This window comes from Mastomys coucha, unplaced genomic scaffold (genome assembly GCF_008632895.1).
Source record: "Mastomys coucha isolate ucsf_1 unplaced genomic scaffold, UCSF_Mcou_1 pScaffold21, whole genome shotgun sequence".
Classification (NCBI taxonomy): Eukaryota; Metazoa; Chordata; class Mammalia; order Rodentia; family Muridae; genus Mastomys; species Mastomys coucha.
In genome coordinates, this window is record NW_022196904.1 from 89,818,112 (window position 1) to 89,834,936 (window position 16,825).

At 51.3% G+C, this 16,825-nt stretch overlaps 1 protein-coding gene across 1 annotated transcript in view; it reads right to left on the minus strand.

Moving 5' to 3' along the window:
- Positions 1-324: 324 nt before the first annotated feature.
- Positions 325-16,825, minus strand: part of Arhgef17 (Rho guanine nucleotide exchange factor 17) — a 58,209-nt gene continuing 41,708 nt past the window's right edge. Inside the window, exons 3-21 of the mRNA XM_031387557.1 lie at positions 16,387-16,569; positions 14,257-14,373; positions 13,958-14,050; positions 13,610-13,786; positions 13,258-13,308; positions 12,892-13,001; positions 12,702-12,787; positions 12,125-12,243; positions 11,593-11,806; positions 11,033-11,106; positions 10,387-10,586; positions 9,939-10,240; positions 9,277-9,526; positions 8,959-9,045; positions 8,560-8,627; positions 8,187-8,335; positions 7,240-7,414; positions 6,885-7,154; positions 325-4,234 (exon numbers count right to left, since the gene is read on the minus strand). Of these exons, the coding sequence (XP_031243417.1) occupies positions 4,038-4,234; positions 6,885-7,154; positions 7,240-7,414; positions 8,187-8,335; positions 8,560-8,627; positions 8,959-9,045; positions 9,277-9,526; positions 9,939-10,240; positions 10,387-10,586; positions 11,033-11,106; positions 11,593-11,806; positions 12,125-12,243; positions 12,702-12,787; positions 12,892-13,001; positions 13,258-13,308; positions 13,610-13,786; positions 13,958-14,050; positions 14,257-14,373; positions 16,387-16,569 (2,922 nt within the window). The 3' untranslated portion in view covers positions 325-4,037. The remainder of the gene's footprint in view (positions 4,235-6,884; positions 7,155-7,239; positions 7,415-8,186; positions 8,336-8,559; positions 8,628-8,958; positions 9,046-9,276; positions 9,527-9,938; positions 10,241-10,386; positions 10,587-11,032; positions 11,107-11,592; positions 11,807-12,124; positions 12,244-12,701; positions 12,788-12,891; positions 13,002-13,257; positions 13,309-13,609; positions 13,787-13,957; positions 14,051-14,256; positions 14,374-16,386; positions 16,570-16,825) is intronic.

A 16,825-nucleotide genomic window follows, 5' to 3' on the forward strand; every position in this document is an offset into this window, starting at 1 on the left:
ATGAAGGAAATAGTGGCAACAACCTTCCTGACCACTTAAGGATCAGAGGAGGCCAGCTGTGGCTTTCAGCAGCAGCAGAAGGGAGCTGGGTTTTCTGGCCCCTAGTATGGAAGACCTACAGCTCAGAGATGTACCTCAGGTAGAATGCTTGCCTAGCATGAGCATCATCACCCTGGGGTGGATTCCAGCATTAAATAAAATCAGTTGTGGTGGCAGTCATGTCTAATCCCAGCATTCAAGGAAGGACGACCAGAAGTTCAAGGTCATCCTCAGCTACAGACACTGTCTCAAAAAGCAAAAAAAGACATACAGCTGTGTCTCAACTGGACTCTCCAACGTTTATTTCATTAAACATGAATTCAGCATTTATTGAGCACTTAATGTATGATGAGTGCTACAGTAAGTAGATTTAGGGATGAAGCAGAGAACACGCCTGGCCCTCAAAGCATTCATCCTGGCTTCTTCAGCCTTCTCTCGTTCTATCTATACAATGGACTGTTCACACCAGGCTCTTAACACCCATCCTTGCATGTTACAACCCCTCCTGCATGTTACACTGCTCCTTGCATGTTCCTGCTTCACATCAAACCCTGGCCCTGCTTCCTCTCACCCACAGTCATGCCCTTTAAGGCAATTCTCTCTGCTGTCTGGGAAAACCACAGCCCATAGTGTCTCAAGCCTGGGTGGCCATGAGTATTAGGAGAGCTGTTGGGGTGATGGATGCCTCTTGGCCTTTATATACATCCACTGAGCTAGACACGGTGTACTTTCTCCTACGAGTGTTATGTATCAGTGGCTCCCTATAAACATACTGGTATCTGGGTCCTCGCTAAGGTTTTAATTTACCTGGCCTTCAGTGGGCCTGTACCCCCAGAGAACTAGAATGAACAGCCCAGGTTGTAATTTTTCCACGACCCTCCCTTGGGGATGAGCCTGAGGCCTGCTCCCTCAGGACTGGCCTACTCACACCTGACCTCAGGCCAGCCCACGCCCTGGCAGGCAGGCTTCTCCGTGGCAGTGCACTGTGCCAGCCCTGTTCCCAGCGAGGATGGTGCAGACCCAGCCCTGTGTGTCTAGTCCTGAGAGTGAAGTCTGCTTTGGACCTCTGTCATGGGCAGAAATCCTGGCGTAGCAAAAAACGGCTGAAGCACTGAAGGTGACAGCCACTGTCAGAAATGCAAGTAACTGGACTAGAGGCAGAGGGGAGGAGCTTGAGTGGACTAGAGGCAGAGGGGAGGAGCCTGAGGTGGGCCTTTCACATCTAGATCACTGGGCTCTGACTGCCAGCTCAGGTCTCCAGTCACGGGTACCCTTTTGAATTTAGGGCCAGAATGGACCCCTTCGCGGTCCAAGAATTCTACGCACTAGCCAACCATCCTGTAGGGAGAAGAGGTTATGAGACCCCATTCCTGGGAAGGAGGTAACTCAGCCTGGTCACATGGCTGGTATCAGCCAAGATTCCACACAGAGGCTGTTCCGGGCAAATCCTGTTCCTTCCATTTCATCCTGAATTCCACACTGGCACAACCATCTCCTCATGAAAATGCTGCTAGCAAGATATAGATATCTTATGCACGTCCTGAGGTGTTGAGGACCCAGCAGACCCTTGAGGGATGCATGTGAGTTAACAAAGCACGCACCTACACCTTCTCCCTTTTTCTTTTCTTTTCTTTTTTTTTTTGTGTGTGTAGACCATTTTGTTTTGAAATGGAGATGGGGGTCTCACCATGGAGCACTGGCTTACCTAGAACATACTAGGTAGACCAGGCTGGGTTTGAATTCACAGAGATGCACTGGCCAGTGACTTGCAAATGCTAGGATTATAGGCACATATCATCATAACTGCTCTAAGCTGGTTTTGAACTCAAGAACACCCTGCTTCAGATTTCCCACATGCCAAGTATACAGTCTGTCAACTCAACTATCTTTTCAGCGCAGAAACAGAATTTCTTTTATTGAAAATTTATTATTTTGTATGTATGGGTGTTTTGCCTGCATGGAGGTTTGTGGCCATATGCATGCAGTATCCCTGGAGGCCAGAAGAGGGCATCCCAACCCTTGGGATTGGAGTTATAGATGGCTGTGAGTTGCTGGGGATTGAACCTCCATCATCTCGAAGAGCAGTCAGTGCTCTTAACCACTAAACTATTACTGTTCCAGTCCAAGAAACTCAGTTTTTAAGGCAGTCATTTGGGCTGAACTAAGAAGAGATGAGGCATAACCTGCCCTCTGTTGTGAGGGCCACTTTTAAGCTCCATGGAGACACCATGGTGTGAGGGGCTCTTTGTCCCATGTTGCTGGCACTTAAATTCTTTGCAGTCTAGTTTAATGACACATCTCTTTGGACCAGAATCAGACAGACGTGGGTGGTAGTTCTGCTCCACAGGAGCCTTAGACAGGAACTCTACTGCCCTGGCTCCACATCTGCTTCAGACTTCCAAGCCCAAACCTAGACTGACTCGGAAGCTCTAGACTGACGCACTACTGATATGCATAGGAGTCGTAAGGAATTCTAACATTCAGAATTCCTTGGTTTTTCTAATGAGACTGAAGCCCAGACACAGGCAGTCTGCCCGTGACAACGCAGCAAGTCAGTGTCAACCCCATCACCCCAGGACTTCAATTGAGTTTGGCCCAATTGAGTCAGAGTCAGGGAGCCCTCGTCCTTGGGGAGACAGCTGGCAGGAGGCCATAATGGCCCAAGGCCGAGGGGAGCCATCATTTGGTGTTTCTATTTATTGACTCTTTAAACTTCATCATCTGAGGAGAGTTAATACATGGCTGTTTGGTAGCAAGAGAAACATCATCTAAGACCACAATGACCCACCCACCCCAAAGAAAAACAAAATCAAACAGAACAAACAAACCCTATCTGAAACCAGACCTTTGGAGTTGTAGCTGAAGCAAGGGGCTGAGGGTCAGGGTGGCTCCCTGCAGCTTGGTGGTGAGGGACAGCCTTCTCAGTTGAAAAGGTTATGTCTAGCCCCTCAACTCAGTGGGGTAGGGGTGGGGTGTCCTTCCTGAAGGGGCTGCCCTTGGCAGGGTATGTGTTTAGAGAGGGACTCAATTCAGTGGTCAGAGAAAGGGGACTCATAGGTTCACCTACAAGGTGACCATCGTGCCAGTGCATGAGACATGGGGAGCAGGAGCTGGGGCTTGAGCCAGCTGTGAGGACTGAAGGCCCTTTTCTCTTACCTGAGAAAGTCCTGTCCCAGACCTACCAATGTTCCCACATTAAGGAACCTCAGGCATCACCTTGGAAATGCTGAACCCTGGGAAGCTCCCCAGTGAGAGTAACTGAGCAAACTGCTTCTGGACTAGGATGGGCAGCCCCATCGGGAGGGCTGGGGCTCATGTTAAGGGATAGTGTCTGAGGGCCCTGAACATGCAGAGTGACTGTGAGTGTGAGTGAGTGAGTGCGTGTGTGTGTGTGTGTGTGTGTGTGTGTGTGTGTGTGTGTGTGTGTAAAATGGGAGGGCATTGGTCCTTCCAGGACAGCTAGGTTACGGTTCCAGGGTGGCCTCTCAGGCAGGAACAGGCTTTTTTCCTCCTGTCTTTTCCTCACATCATGTCCTGCCCCAGGTCACTGCATAAATAAGTGCTTTGGAAAGTATTCATCTAAAAAGTAACATAAATACTGTACATAGGAAAGGCTGCCTCCCCTTAGCCTTCACACTGCCCCAGAGAGCTCTCCACATATTGCACATGGCCTCCCCAGCCCTGTGGGGTCCAGGCCCGGCTATGTCTTTGGTAGAAGCTTCAGGGACAGAGGTCCTGGGCAGCCCCCACATCTACACCCTGCTCCCAAAGGGGAGCACTAGGGTAGTCAGTGGGTATGAGAGGCCTCGGCCTAGCTGGTGGCGTTCTACCAGGAATGCTTCCACAAAGATGAGACAGAGTCTGCATGGTATGGCCCTGCTCGGACACTCTGCTCAAGGTTTGCATGTGGCCTGGGAAGAGGCAGGCAGGCTGAGGGCAGGTGGACAGGCGAGTCCTGGGCCACAGAGGGCAGGCTCACACCCTCCACAAGAGCAGGCTCACACCCTCCACAAGAGCAAGTGGTTTGTGCTGTCATCTCGGCCCACGGTCTCGCTGCTGCTGCCACCTCCGCTGCTGAGTCGGAAGTCCTCAGAGCCATCACCACCACTGATGACAAGCATTTTAGGCCTGGCTGAGGCAGGGCCTCGGCGCCGAGGGGAGTCCCCATGATCCAGGGATGGTAGCTTCTCAGGGCCTGGGGAACGAGGAGAGGGGTCATCAACCTGAGACAACTTGTAGCTTCATGTCCAATCATTGCTTGAACTTCTACATCCCAGAAAATAGTAAGACACACACTTCCTGTGGGAGATCCCCACTTCCTGTTAACCAAGATTTTCCATATTGAAAGAAAAGTCTACTTACTTGGCAGTCACACTTCCTATGCCTGTGTGTGTGTGTGTGTGTGTGTGTGTCTGTGACTGTGTGTGCGCGCATGGGCACACACACATTTCATGTGGGTGTGCATCATACAGTGTACATGCAAGTGTGTGGAGGCCAGACATCTATACTGGATGGATATCTTCCTTGATCAGTCTGGTTTTTTTTGTTTGTTTGGAAACAGGATTTCCCTATGTAGTCCTGGCTGGCCTGGAGCTTGCTCCTTAGACCAGGCTGGCCTAGTGCTGGCAGAGTTCTACCTGCCTCAGCCTCCTGAGTGCTGGGACTAAAGGTGTGCGTCACCACTGCCCGCTACATGGATCTACCTTATTATTATTATTAAATAATTTTTAAAGATTTATTTTATTTTTATTTGTGTGTGTGTATGTATGTATGTACTGGAGAGCCATCTGATTTGAGTGTTGGGAACTGAACTTTGGCTTTTTTTCCCTCTGTGTAGCCCTGACTGTCCTAAACACACTCTGTAGACCAGGCTGGCCTAGAGCTCAAGAGATTCCTCCTGAGGGCTGGGAGCAAAGGCATGTGCCAACACCACCTGGCTAATAAACTTTCTTAATGTCAGTAGTAGGTGTATACTCTGGAACAGCTAAACAAGCTTAGCATATTCATGGTGTAGGAAAAAGTCTTTGCAGGTACAATGCTCTGGATCAATTCTCAAACAAAAACAAAAGCCCGGAAAGGATAAAAAAATAAACAAATTAGTAATATATGTACTACACACGTAACATATGCTCTGTACATAAGTGAATGTGCTACACTTTTATGTGGCTGGCTGCACAGTAGGTCTGTTTATACTCCAGACACATGAGCAGTGTGACCGTTGTCAGTAAGATGGCCACAACGTCCCTAGGTGATGAGGATTTTTCAGTCTCATGGCCTAAATTCATTGTGTAGTTACAATAAAGAGGACCTTATATGTACAGCAGTACTAAAGATGGAAAGTTGCTGGGAAATTAATGTCATGCCTGGTTAGAAAGCACAGGTTAGGGGTGGGGTGGCTGGAGACACTTCAGTCTGTGAAGTGTTTGCATGGCCAGCATGAGGGCTTGAGTTCACGTCCCCAGCACCCATGTAAAAGCCTGGAGTGCAGTGGGTATGTGTCTGTAAGTCCAGTACTGGGAAGGCAGAGGCAGGGGGCTCACTGGCCACTCAGCCCAGCCTAATGGATGAGCTCCAGGTTCAGTCAAAGACCCTGATCTATGTTTAGAAAAGAGGGAGGAGAAAGAGGAGGAGGAAGAGGAGGAGGAGGAGGAGGAAGAGGAGGAAGAGAAGGAAGAGGAAGAAAAGGAAGAAGAGGAAAAGGAGGAAGAGGAGGAGGAGGATCTAGAGAGATGGCTCATCAGTTAAGAGCACTTGTTGCCTTCATAGAAGAACAAAGTTCACCGGATGGTGGCGGTGCACACCTTTCCTCCCAGCACTCTGGAGGCAGAGACAGGTGAATCTGAGTTCAAGGTCAACCTGGTCTATAGAGTGAGTTTTAAGATAGCCAGGGCTACATAGAGAAACCCTGTCTCCAAAAAACAAATCAAAACAAAAACAAAAACAAAAAACAAACAAACAAAAAAACTTACTGTAAACCCAAGCAGGGCATTCTGGCAGCAACCTTGTCTGCCGTGGGTTTACTGCAGCTCTTTACTGCATCATGTCCTCTTGTCTTTGACTTAATCTTGTGTTTTACTCATCATGGCTCTAAGAGCAACAGGCTATACCATTTATATATATCATGCAGCACAGCTCTGTGGGCTTCCAGCACTTAGGTTTCTGTAAGTGGTGTATGACATACACACAGCAATGATTCATCCAAACACAGCTCTCAGAACACGAGCTGCTCCTAGGTAACGAATAATTGCACCCGATGCCCTTTCCCAGTTAAAGTGGCTCAGGTCTTTTCTAGATGCACACAGGGCCCACGTGAGGCTCTACTGACTCCTGATTCCCAGTCACTTCCTCTTGGGAACAAGGTTTATTGTCCTATAAAAGCACCGTGACCTCTGAGAAGTACCTCACTTTCCTATTGTTTCACCTTCTAATCCTACTTCCTGTCCATTCTCTATCCTCTTTTCTGGTGCTCTTTCTATTTCCTATTCTGGACATCACTTCCTGAGCCCATTTCCTGCCCTAAACCTCATTTCTAGCTCTGCTTTACTTCCTGATACACTTAAGAAATACACACAATGGAATATAAAATATAATATCCATGAATTATCTGTCCCAGATTAGCTTATAGCTCACTTCCTGACTCCTATGACACTTCCTTGGACAACAACTTCACACACACACACACACACACACACACACACACACACACACACACGCCCACACAGCTTCATCTGAGGGCTCTGCAGCCTACTTCTTGTAAGGGGCTTCACTTCTAGCTCTCTGCCTTTCCACCTCCTAAAGTCTCCCCAGGCAGAGCCCCTGGATGGGAGTGAAATGTGCAGACCCACCTGTGTCTGGGGGAGGCGGTGGGGTTGAACACAGAAGGTTGAAGCCGTCAGGCAGCTGGACTGCAGCCAGGAACCGGACATGGCCAGTGTGCCCCTGGCACAGGCCAGCCGGGCTGAGAGGTGCTCGTGGGCAGTTGACGGTGCTTGGAGAAGTGGGTATAGTCAGCACGACCCCGGCACTGGTGCCCACCCACAGCAGCTCCGCACACACCAACAGCGCTGTGATTCTCAGGCAGGCTGCCTTGTGCTGCCGGATGATGGCGTCTGAGCCTGGGGAGGGGAAAGTTGCATCTTTGAGCCCTGTAGGCTGAAACTTGTCAAGGCCTCCCCTAGGATGGGAGTGGGAGGTCAGTACCTGCCAGCATCCTGTGCACAGGAGGGGTGACATCTACCTCAGCCAGCTGCTCAAAGGTGTCTGGATGATAGAGACAAACATGGGCACTACCTTTCAAGGTCACCCACACACCGAGGCTGGAGTCGACCATGCAAGCCACACTTCGGCTGGAATCCTGCCCCACGTAAAATGTGTGCTGTGGGGGACGAAGGCAGAGACCAGGGGGTAGTTGGCAAAGCTGCCCAGGGTCCTCCTGCCTGAGCCCCACCCTTGCCTATCTCACACATAGCTCCCCACAAATTTCTCTAGATACCTGCCCGGATTGAGAGCCGAGGCAATCTTGGTCCTGGGTCTGGTTGATCAATTTCAAAGCTTACCCACTTAATCCTCCAGAAGTAAAAATCAGTGCCCTTTCCCTATGACATTTGAGTGACTAAAGCTCGTGTGGGTGCTAGACCAGTCACTGGTCTCTCCCTGGATAGATGGGGAATTATTAGCCTAGGAGGAAGGTCATACCCTAAGAAGGCCCATGGTCACATATTGGACTAGTCACAGAGCCAGGGCCTGGCCCCAGGCTTTAACCTTCAACTCAGACAATGAAGCCCAAGAAAATCTGTGGCCCCTAGGTTCTGTCCAAGCTTATGGTTCGCATGTAAACAAAGCAGGGCTAAAGACCAGCAGGTTATAGGGACCCTGAGCTCAAGAGGGACCCTTTGTCTCACAAGGATCCCAGTATTGCACAGAGAGGATACAGCAGGAACATAACTGAGGAACTCTAGCGTTTATGAGAACTTGCTGTCTTCCTTACTAGCTAGAGTAAAAATGAGGACCAGGGACAGGTAGAGGCTGGCCTGGTAAGAGACAGGGCTCAGCGAAAGGTCCCAACACCGAGGCTGGGTGCTCCTCTGTCTCTCTCCTGTGACCCCAGCTTACCCCAAATAACCAATTCTGTCCCCAACCCCTTCTACCTCCAGCTGCAATGTGTCAGGGCTCAGGACAAGGACCCGGTTCTGGCAGCCACACCACAGCCGTCCACCCACAGACACCATCTTGGTAATGGGGCTCCCTTGAGAACCCAGGGTCATCGATTTGAAGTTCTGGGGATCCCAGAAACGTCCTGGAGAAGGAATGGGTTAAAGAAAACAAAACAAAAATTTAGTGCAGTCCCGAATTGAAGTCTCAGTCTTCCCTGAAGAGATGTGGATGCTCCCATTTATAAGAGAAGATACGGGGGCCCCAGGGATTGCCCAAAGCCTCATATATGTCTAGGTCTGTCTGTGGCTCAGAGTTCCCATTAACCTAAGTGAGAGCTCAGTTACCACCACGGGGTAAGGTGCATACCTGCTTCCCTTTGGTAGACTACAAGTTCTCCATTAGCCAGAGACACGAACACCTGGTTATTTAGATACCTGAGAAAAAGGAAATAATGAGACACCTTCCAAAGGCTGAAACGGGCATCCCGGGGCCAAGCAAATCACAGGAACCATGGCTCTGGCTCCTAAGAGATCACCCTTTTTATTTTTATTCTTTATTCTCAAAGTTGGGAGAACCTGAGGCCAAGAAGCCACACTGAAACACCCATGCTAACAGTTTGGGAGACGCACAGCTGGCCTTGGTCCAGGCCTCTGTTCTGCATCTTCCTCAGAAAAGGGGGGCCACCAGAGCTGGGGCAGAGGAACAGAGGTGGCCTATGTGCTGGCCAAGTAGACTCTGGGTGGGAAGGGCAACCGGGGGCCTTACAGGATGCAGGTCACGGAGGCAGCGTGCTGGAGCTTCATGCTGTTCCTGCGATCACGGATGCTATCAGAAGACTGGTAGACGTGGACACTGTGGGTTAGGGGAGCGTCTGTGACAAGTGGTCACATCTACCAGCCCCAGGTGTCATCCCTTCACCTGGCTCCACCTTCTCTGCCTCTACCTCCCCTCCACCAGGTACTGACATAGGTACTAGTTCTCTTGGGTTTCAGGCCCTCTGGTATCCTCAGCTGGCAGGACCCCCTCGAGACTAGACCCAACCCTCACACCCTCACTCTTTCTTTAGGACTCCCCTGCCCCTACCAGCCATCCTCAGTGCCCAGCCACACAGAACTCTGGTAGGCCTCAGGGTCCACGCTCAACAGGTCCTCAAGGCTGCCCCTTGTGAAGGAGCCACGGCTGGAGCGGCGAAGGGCTCTTCCATCCATTGGGCTGGCACCGCAGGGACCGCCTGGCCCAAAGGAGCCAGAGAGTGACAGGAAGCCAGGCTCTTGTTCTTCCTCCGAGCTGGTTGTCTCTGCAGTGGCCTCCTTGGAGCTTGGGGTCTCTTCATCTGAAGGGACAAAGATCTCTATCCCTATTCCCCTCCACTGGAAGAGAGCCGAAATCTTTCTAGGCCTCAGTGTCCCTCCTGGCCACATCCCTCCTACCCCTGGTCCCTGTATCTGCTAAGGCCTTTCCTCTGCTCACTGTCAACACTCACTACATGTTCCCAGTCCTTGCCTGGCTCTTTTCAGTCCAGCCACATCTAGATGGAGAGACTAGCCACTCTACCCAATACCCATCTTCCTTAACAGTGTACTCCAAGGTCTCCAAGACCCGATGTGTCTGTCCCACTGCCTCTTGAGTCTTCATGTTCCCATCCCCCCACTCAGTAGAAGCTAACACCTAGTGAACTGACTCTAGCCTTTGCCTCCATTGGTGTTTCCTCACTCACAGTCCTCTCAGTTCCCACCCACACTCACTGCCAAAGCTGGAGGAAATGGTAGATTGGCTGGCTTGGCTCTGTAGTGTCCCGGAGGGGCTGGGTGAAGATTCATCGTCAGAGTCGCTGTCAAAGGGCACCAACTCGGGCTGCGGGTCACCCTTGGCAGGGCCTGGATCCATCTCCAGGCCCGACCCTGAGATGGAAATGTGTAGGCAAGGCTGAGGCCCTGGCTCAGCCACCGTCGCTGCTTCCTCCTCAGCTGTGGCCTCGACATCTAACTCTGGCCCAGTGGATTCTAGTGTGGTCTCTGGGGGGTTCCTCAAGGGCTCTGGCTGCTCTCTAGAGACAAAGGGAAAAGGAACAGGGGATGCCACTAGGAGGCGCCCGAGAGCATCCCAATCCGACCACGCCCACGGATAGCCCACCTCCCGACCCCGCCTACTACCGCCCGGTCTACATTCAGGCTCGTGGCATCAGGGCCTTACCGCGGGCAGCGAGGTTGCAGGCCTGGCACCGCTCCGATGCAGAGAATGCGGGCAGAGCAAACAGCGATGCAGGCCTCCACGTCTGGTTCTGCCCTCAAGCTTAGCAGGCACACCTGACCTACATAGCCATCACTGTTGCACACCCATACCTCTGGCGCCGGCTCTGGGCAGCTGCTGAAGGTGGGGGCCGCACACGAAAACTGTGGGAAACCCCAATGAACAAGGAAAGATGAACAATAGAATTGTCTCAGTCCCGACCCCAGCAGAACGGAGGGGCGGCAGGTTTGCATACATCTCTACACTGTGCTACACCAATGCCCGATACAAAAGTCACCCAAACCTGAATGTACACATACATGTACTCCAAATAGGACTATGAATTTATGCATTTAATTAATATTTAATTCTAATACTATTGGTTACGTATGAAAACTCATACAAGTGTATGAACCAGACTTCAAATCTACAGTCTTTGTACATACGCACATGCCCATACACTTTACACATGCAATGTGCACGTGTATATACTCAGACATGGGGAGCAATCACAATGTTTAAAATACATATGGTACACAGAACCAAAACTCATACACACGTAGCTTTGAACAGACACATCTACATGGCCCACACGCACACACACACACACCTGCATGCCACTGCGAGTTTTCATGATAGGGATGGCCTTCAGGAACTCCGGGTCTAGACAGCTTTTACTGGATGCTGTAGTAAAGGAGACAGGACAAAGGAGACACACCCTGCTTAGCACCCACCTTACTGTGGCTCTGGTCTCTCCCCATTCTAGTCTCCCTAGGGAGGGCCAGCTCTGCTAGAATGAGAGGTCATGGATCACTCCCTGTTTGTGTTTGGCCTCCGTTTTCCTTTCTGTACAATGGATAGCCCTGGATCTCTAAGCTATAGACTTAATAACTTTCCAGGACTCAGGGGAGTCTATACTGAGGAAGAGGAAGGTCTCGGTTGTTCAGGCCTATGCTGGGGTCCCTGTCCTAAAACGACTCCGTCCAGGAGTGCCTTCCCTGCCAGGGAGAAGCTGGGAGCAGAGCTAATGCCCAGCCTGCTGTTTCACTGTGGAGGTCTCAGTCCACCCTCCCTATCAGCTACTGGAGGCCAGTTCAGAGAGTCCTGGCTTCTACAGTCAGGACTGCCCAGGGACTGTGAGAGAAGACACCAGCATGAACCCTGGCTCACCCAACTTCCTCTTGGCCTCATCAAAGGCCTGCTCAAAGCCCAGGCGGGCATCAGGGTGGGGAAACTCAAAGATGTAGGAGTCGGTGCCCTCGGGTCGGGTGGCACACAGCTCCAGCTTGGTGGGTGGGAAGGCAAGAGAGTAGCACAGCGCCTGCTTTTCTGACAGGTCCCGGTGCATGGCAGCTGAGAGATCCTTCAGTGCATCATCCAGACTCTGTGGGAAAAGAGCCCAGGCCTCAGGCTGAGGTCTCACCACACGGGCGACTGCACTGAGGGGACCCGTCTTTCCCCCGAGACAGTGGAAGGCAGCCTCCTTCTGCCACAGACAGGGCTGGGCCTCTCTCCCCCTCGGATGTCTCCTCCCTCAGACCCCAGACCTGTCACTTCCTTTAAGTGGGAGCAAGGCTATAATTTTCCCCTTCAGACGAGTGACAGGACCAACTGCTCCCGAAGGCAAAAGCCAAGACTGTCTCTCCCTGAGACAAGGTCAGGGGAAGTCCCAGCCAACACTGCCTTAGCTCAGGGCACAGACCTGGTGGGGGAAGCCGAGGCTCTCGGAGAGCTTGCTCATTTGGCTCAGGGTTGCTAGGTCCTCATCCAGGCGGCTGATAGCCTTCTGGATAGTCTCCCGATTGGTGGCTTGAGATGCCCCTGGTGAGGACAGAGGAGAGCCATGGACACGTAAGACAAGGTCAAGCTTGGACAGACACACTTCCCTTACTGCACAGCCTTCAGCTGAACCTGGGATGGGTCTGGCAAATGGAGAGCTTCCAGGCACAAGCTCTCAGAAACAAGGTCAACAGGCAGCTTTCAAAAGAAAAAAAACAAAAAACAAAAAACCAGGCCTGGGAAGAGGGGGCTGGGCCTGGTTTAGAGCCACATGGCACAGAACAACCAACTCTTGGAGAACTTGCTAGGGCACTAAGAGGATGATTTACATGGATACGTGGATCTGATTGCAGGGAAACTAACCCAGTTCTTCAAAACCGGCCCCTCACATGGGATGAAAAAAATGAGCCACAAAAACAGAAAAATCGATAGACAGGCAGCCAGACTCAGAGGGGACCCAACACCAGAACCCGTCTCTGACAGACTCAAGCCAGTCTCACCCTTGATGATGTCTGTGTCTTCCAGGGGCAGCTTCCACAGCATCTTGTATTTGCTGGCTGTATCAATGACACTGGCTGCTGTGTACCTGTGGGTAGCCAATGGGGTGCTCTGGCTGGGGCAGGGAGTAGAGCCCACAACAGATCAATGGCTCTCCTGCCTGCACCACCCAGCCCCACCCTGGCCACTCACAGGCTCATGGAGCTGCGCCTCAGGGAGCCCGACTTCCGTTTCAGGGTGGTACAGACAATGAGGTCGGTGAACAGGAAGAGGGATCGGTCCTTCTTGCCTCCAATGGCTTTCTGTAGGGTCCGAAGCAGCAATCAGGCTTGCGTGTGCACAGTCTAGAGGCTGACCTATATTACCCTAGTGCCCTCAGAGACAGCGAGTCCAAGGGAGGGGTGAGGGCTCTCCCCCATTTATGTGGAGTCAGGATTCATGCAGGGCTCCCAGTGTGTAGTGGCTGAGGAGCAGGAACCCAAGGGCAGCAGGTGCCAGAGAGTGAGCTTGGGTGGGTTGAAGGTACATGGGGGAAGCAGCCAATGGGAGATTCCTTACCACTTCAATAACCATCTCCTGCCTCAGGAACCGCCGTAGTGGGGCCTGGAGCTGTTGAGTAGAAAAGACAAGGGGTCCTAAGAACTAGTTACTAGTCCATTAACCCTGCAGTGATCGGTTGGCCAGTCTATGAACGAGGTCAGTCAGAGCAACATCCTGTCCTCTCTTGCATCACTGTGCTGCCAGACAGGGACACGAGGTCAGACAGAGGAGGAGGAGGACACAGAAGGGTGAGGCACTGTGGTCACAGAAGCAATCAGACCACAGACCTGGATGTGGATGGCCACAATCCAGGTGACATATACAGACACAGACAGGGACAGGATGGGGCATGGCAGGGTGGGGCACGTACATCCTCCATGCCCTCGATGTGGGATTCGATCTCCTGCAGCACACGGGCATGCCGCTCCGCCTCCTCGGCACTCCGCACACCCTTGTTGATGCGTTCAGCCACCTGCTTGATGTTCCGCTGAGCATCCAGCAGCAATGGGTGGTCTGGATGGTCTTCTGGTGTGTGCTTCAGAAGGTCCTGGGGTGGGAATGGGGACCTGCTTAGCTGCCCTTGAGGCACTGAGCTGACTGCTGGAGCACGAAGCCACCATCTAGGCAGGCATCAAGGAGGACCTTCTTTCCTGCCTGGAGTCTGAGAACAGACCTGCTCCCCCTCCATGCCTCCCTGTCCAACCAGCCCCATGCCTACCTTCACCAGAAGCTCATAGCGTGGGATTCTCTGCACAGGCTTGATCATGAGGTCAGACAGCGCCTGCTTTTCCTTGTTCTCACGCATGCTTTGCTGAAACCCAAGGCAGAGTGGAGGGAGTTCCCACGTGAGGAATGACACATCAGGAAGAGACATGCTCCTAGCCAAGTCCCTCCAGGTGAGCCCATGGGCAGAGGCTGACACACTTGCTAGCAGCATGGTGTTCTGGTCAAGAGCTCCTGGGATGCCCAGAGCTAGCCTGATGTAAGGTTAACGTCACCCTACCCCAGTCCACGTACCTCCAAGAACTTGAGAAAGGCTGGCCTGGCCTCCTTAGCTACACGAACAGCATCCTTTGCATTGAGGAAGTTATCAATATAGGCTGAATAGATGTTCACCAAGACGTCTTTGGAGAACTGTGGGTGAGGGGGCAGGTTAGACAGGCTCAGGCGTCCCTCACCCACTTCACCTGGTCCTAGCTTCCATCTATTTAGCTTGAAATGGTCAGGCAGGTCTTCTCTGTCTTTCTTAAAATGTGTATGTGTTGCATGTATGACATGTGACTGAATGAGCAGATGTGTGTATATATACATATATACATACATAAATATGGGTGTGCCTCCATGTGTGCTGAGACAAGACCTGTTTTTTTGTTTTTTGTTTGCTGCTGTTGTTGTTATTTGTTTTCACTTCCAGACAATCTATCACCAGGTCTCTAATTCCATTAAACCAGCGAGGCAGGCCTCAGACCTTCCTGGTAGTAAGAGTGAACAGACCCATTCTAGCTGCTGGATCCTGCCTGTGCAGTTCACGAGGAACACCCGTCCCAGCCCAATCAACCCACCCTTGGCACTGAGCTGCAGCCTGCTTTTATGGAATATGCTTGCTGCTTGACTTAGGGGCTCTCTCCTGATAGGACGACGCCTGGCTCAGGACAGGGTACATGCTGGTGGCTAATCCTGCTGACTGGCTGGTGGGAGGTGCTGGTCTAGGGGTTTTCCTTCCAGGGAGGACAACTGGGTTCCTGTCTCAGCTGTACCAAGGACAGGCTAAGATACAGATCTTGGAGTTCCTGGTTCTCTAAGGTACCAAGTGTTCCTGTCTCTGGACAGGACAGGGCTGAGCCTGAGTCGATGAGGGAGGGCCTGTCTCGGGTGTAGCCTCCTGTCAGCCCACAGACAGCGTCCAGGTCCAGACAGAGGCCGAGCTTACATGGCAGAGGGAGAAGGCAACAGTATGTAATCCCACCTGGTGGCACCAGTGTCTAAGCAGCAAGGACAAACTAAGACCTATGCAGGTCAAGGGCCCACTCCACCTCATGAGGAGTACATTTAAACAAGCTCATAGCCCAAGGGAGAGAGGACTTTAAAAACAAAACAAAACAAAAAGCCAGGGTCTCACTATGTGTCCCTGATGGGCTTTAAGCTTGCTCTGTGGACCATTTCTTCTTTTTGGCTCACGGAATCTTCTGGAATGATTCTCTACAGTTTTCCTTTTGTAACTATGCAGCTCTAAGTTAACACTTAATTTGAGTTCGGCTATGATTAAAGAATTCTTGAGAATTCAAAAATGTAACTTAAAAAAATTTCAAACACAATTAAACTTACATAAATGAATGCCAATTTAAGAAGAAGCAGGAGTTTAATAAAATAAAATGTTTTGTTTGTTTGTAGGTTTTTTGTTTGGTTTGGTTTTTTTTTTGAGACAGAGTTTCTCTGTGTAGCCCTGGTTGTCTTTTCTTTTTTTTTAAAACCATTTTGCCCTTTTTTCTTTTTTTTAAATATTTATTTATTTATTATAAGTACGCTGTAGCTGTCTTCAGACACACCAGAAGAGGGCATCAGATCTCATTACAGATGGTTGTGAGCCACCATGTGGTTGCTGGGATTTGAATTTCAGGATCTCTGGAAGAGCAGTCAGTGCTCTTAACCGCTGAGCCATCTCTCCAGCTCCACCCTGGTTGTCTTGGAACTCTTTCTGTAGACCAGGCTGGCCTCAAACTTAGAGATCTACCTATCTCTGCCTCCCAAGTGCTGCGATTAAAGACATGTATCAGCACTGCCCAGCTTTGTTATTCGTTTTCTTTGTTTTTGTTTTAGACTTTGCTTTTGTGGTTCTTTTGGAATTTGGAGCCACCACTGAAAGATCTTGACAGGCTCATGGGATGATGTGGTTCCTGGGACGAGGAGTGTGTGGCAGATGGCATGCAAGGCCAGGGCCTCAGGATATATATACTATGCAGGATAATGCCCAGCATGCAAAAAGCGCCAGAGGTATGAACCATGGTTATTAAAAAAGGAGCCAGAATTCAGTGAGCATCAATGTCACACCCATCTGAACGTGAGTTCCAGATCGGCAGCAGTGCCAGCTCCCCTGTCCAGGTCCTAGTCGAGGTCTACGGCTGCAGTTCCCAAGGCAGGGACACTCACCGACTGGACGAGCAGGGCTCCCACCTTCTGCTGGGCGTGCCACGTCTGCACGCAGTGCCGCACCTGCTCCAGGAACTGCTCGTGGTGCTCCAGCAGCTCAGGGATCTGGTCGAAGATCTCATCCACCAGAGATGGGTCGCACAGCAAGGAGTTCTCGGGCTGCTTCAGTGGCTGCATGTAGCCCTGCAGGATGCACAGAGTCAGTCCACCCTCCTCCAGCAGTACCCTCACCTCACCTGCACAAGTCTGCACAGGACCCGGGGCTTGCCACTCTGCCTCCCTGGTTAGGCCAGGAGCTCAGCAGTGGGAGGAGAAGGAGCACAGGAGAGTACGAGGGATTCGTGAAAAGATCTTGGAGGAAGGAAGACAAGAAAGCGGGAGAGTCGGGTGCCCCACCTCCTTAACTCAATACATATTTACTGTTTGCCAGGCACTGTTT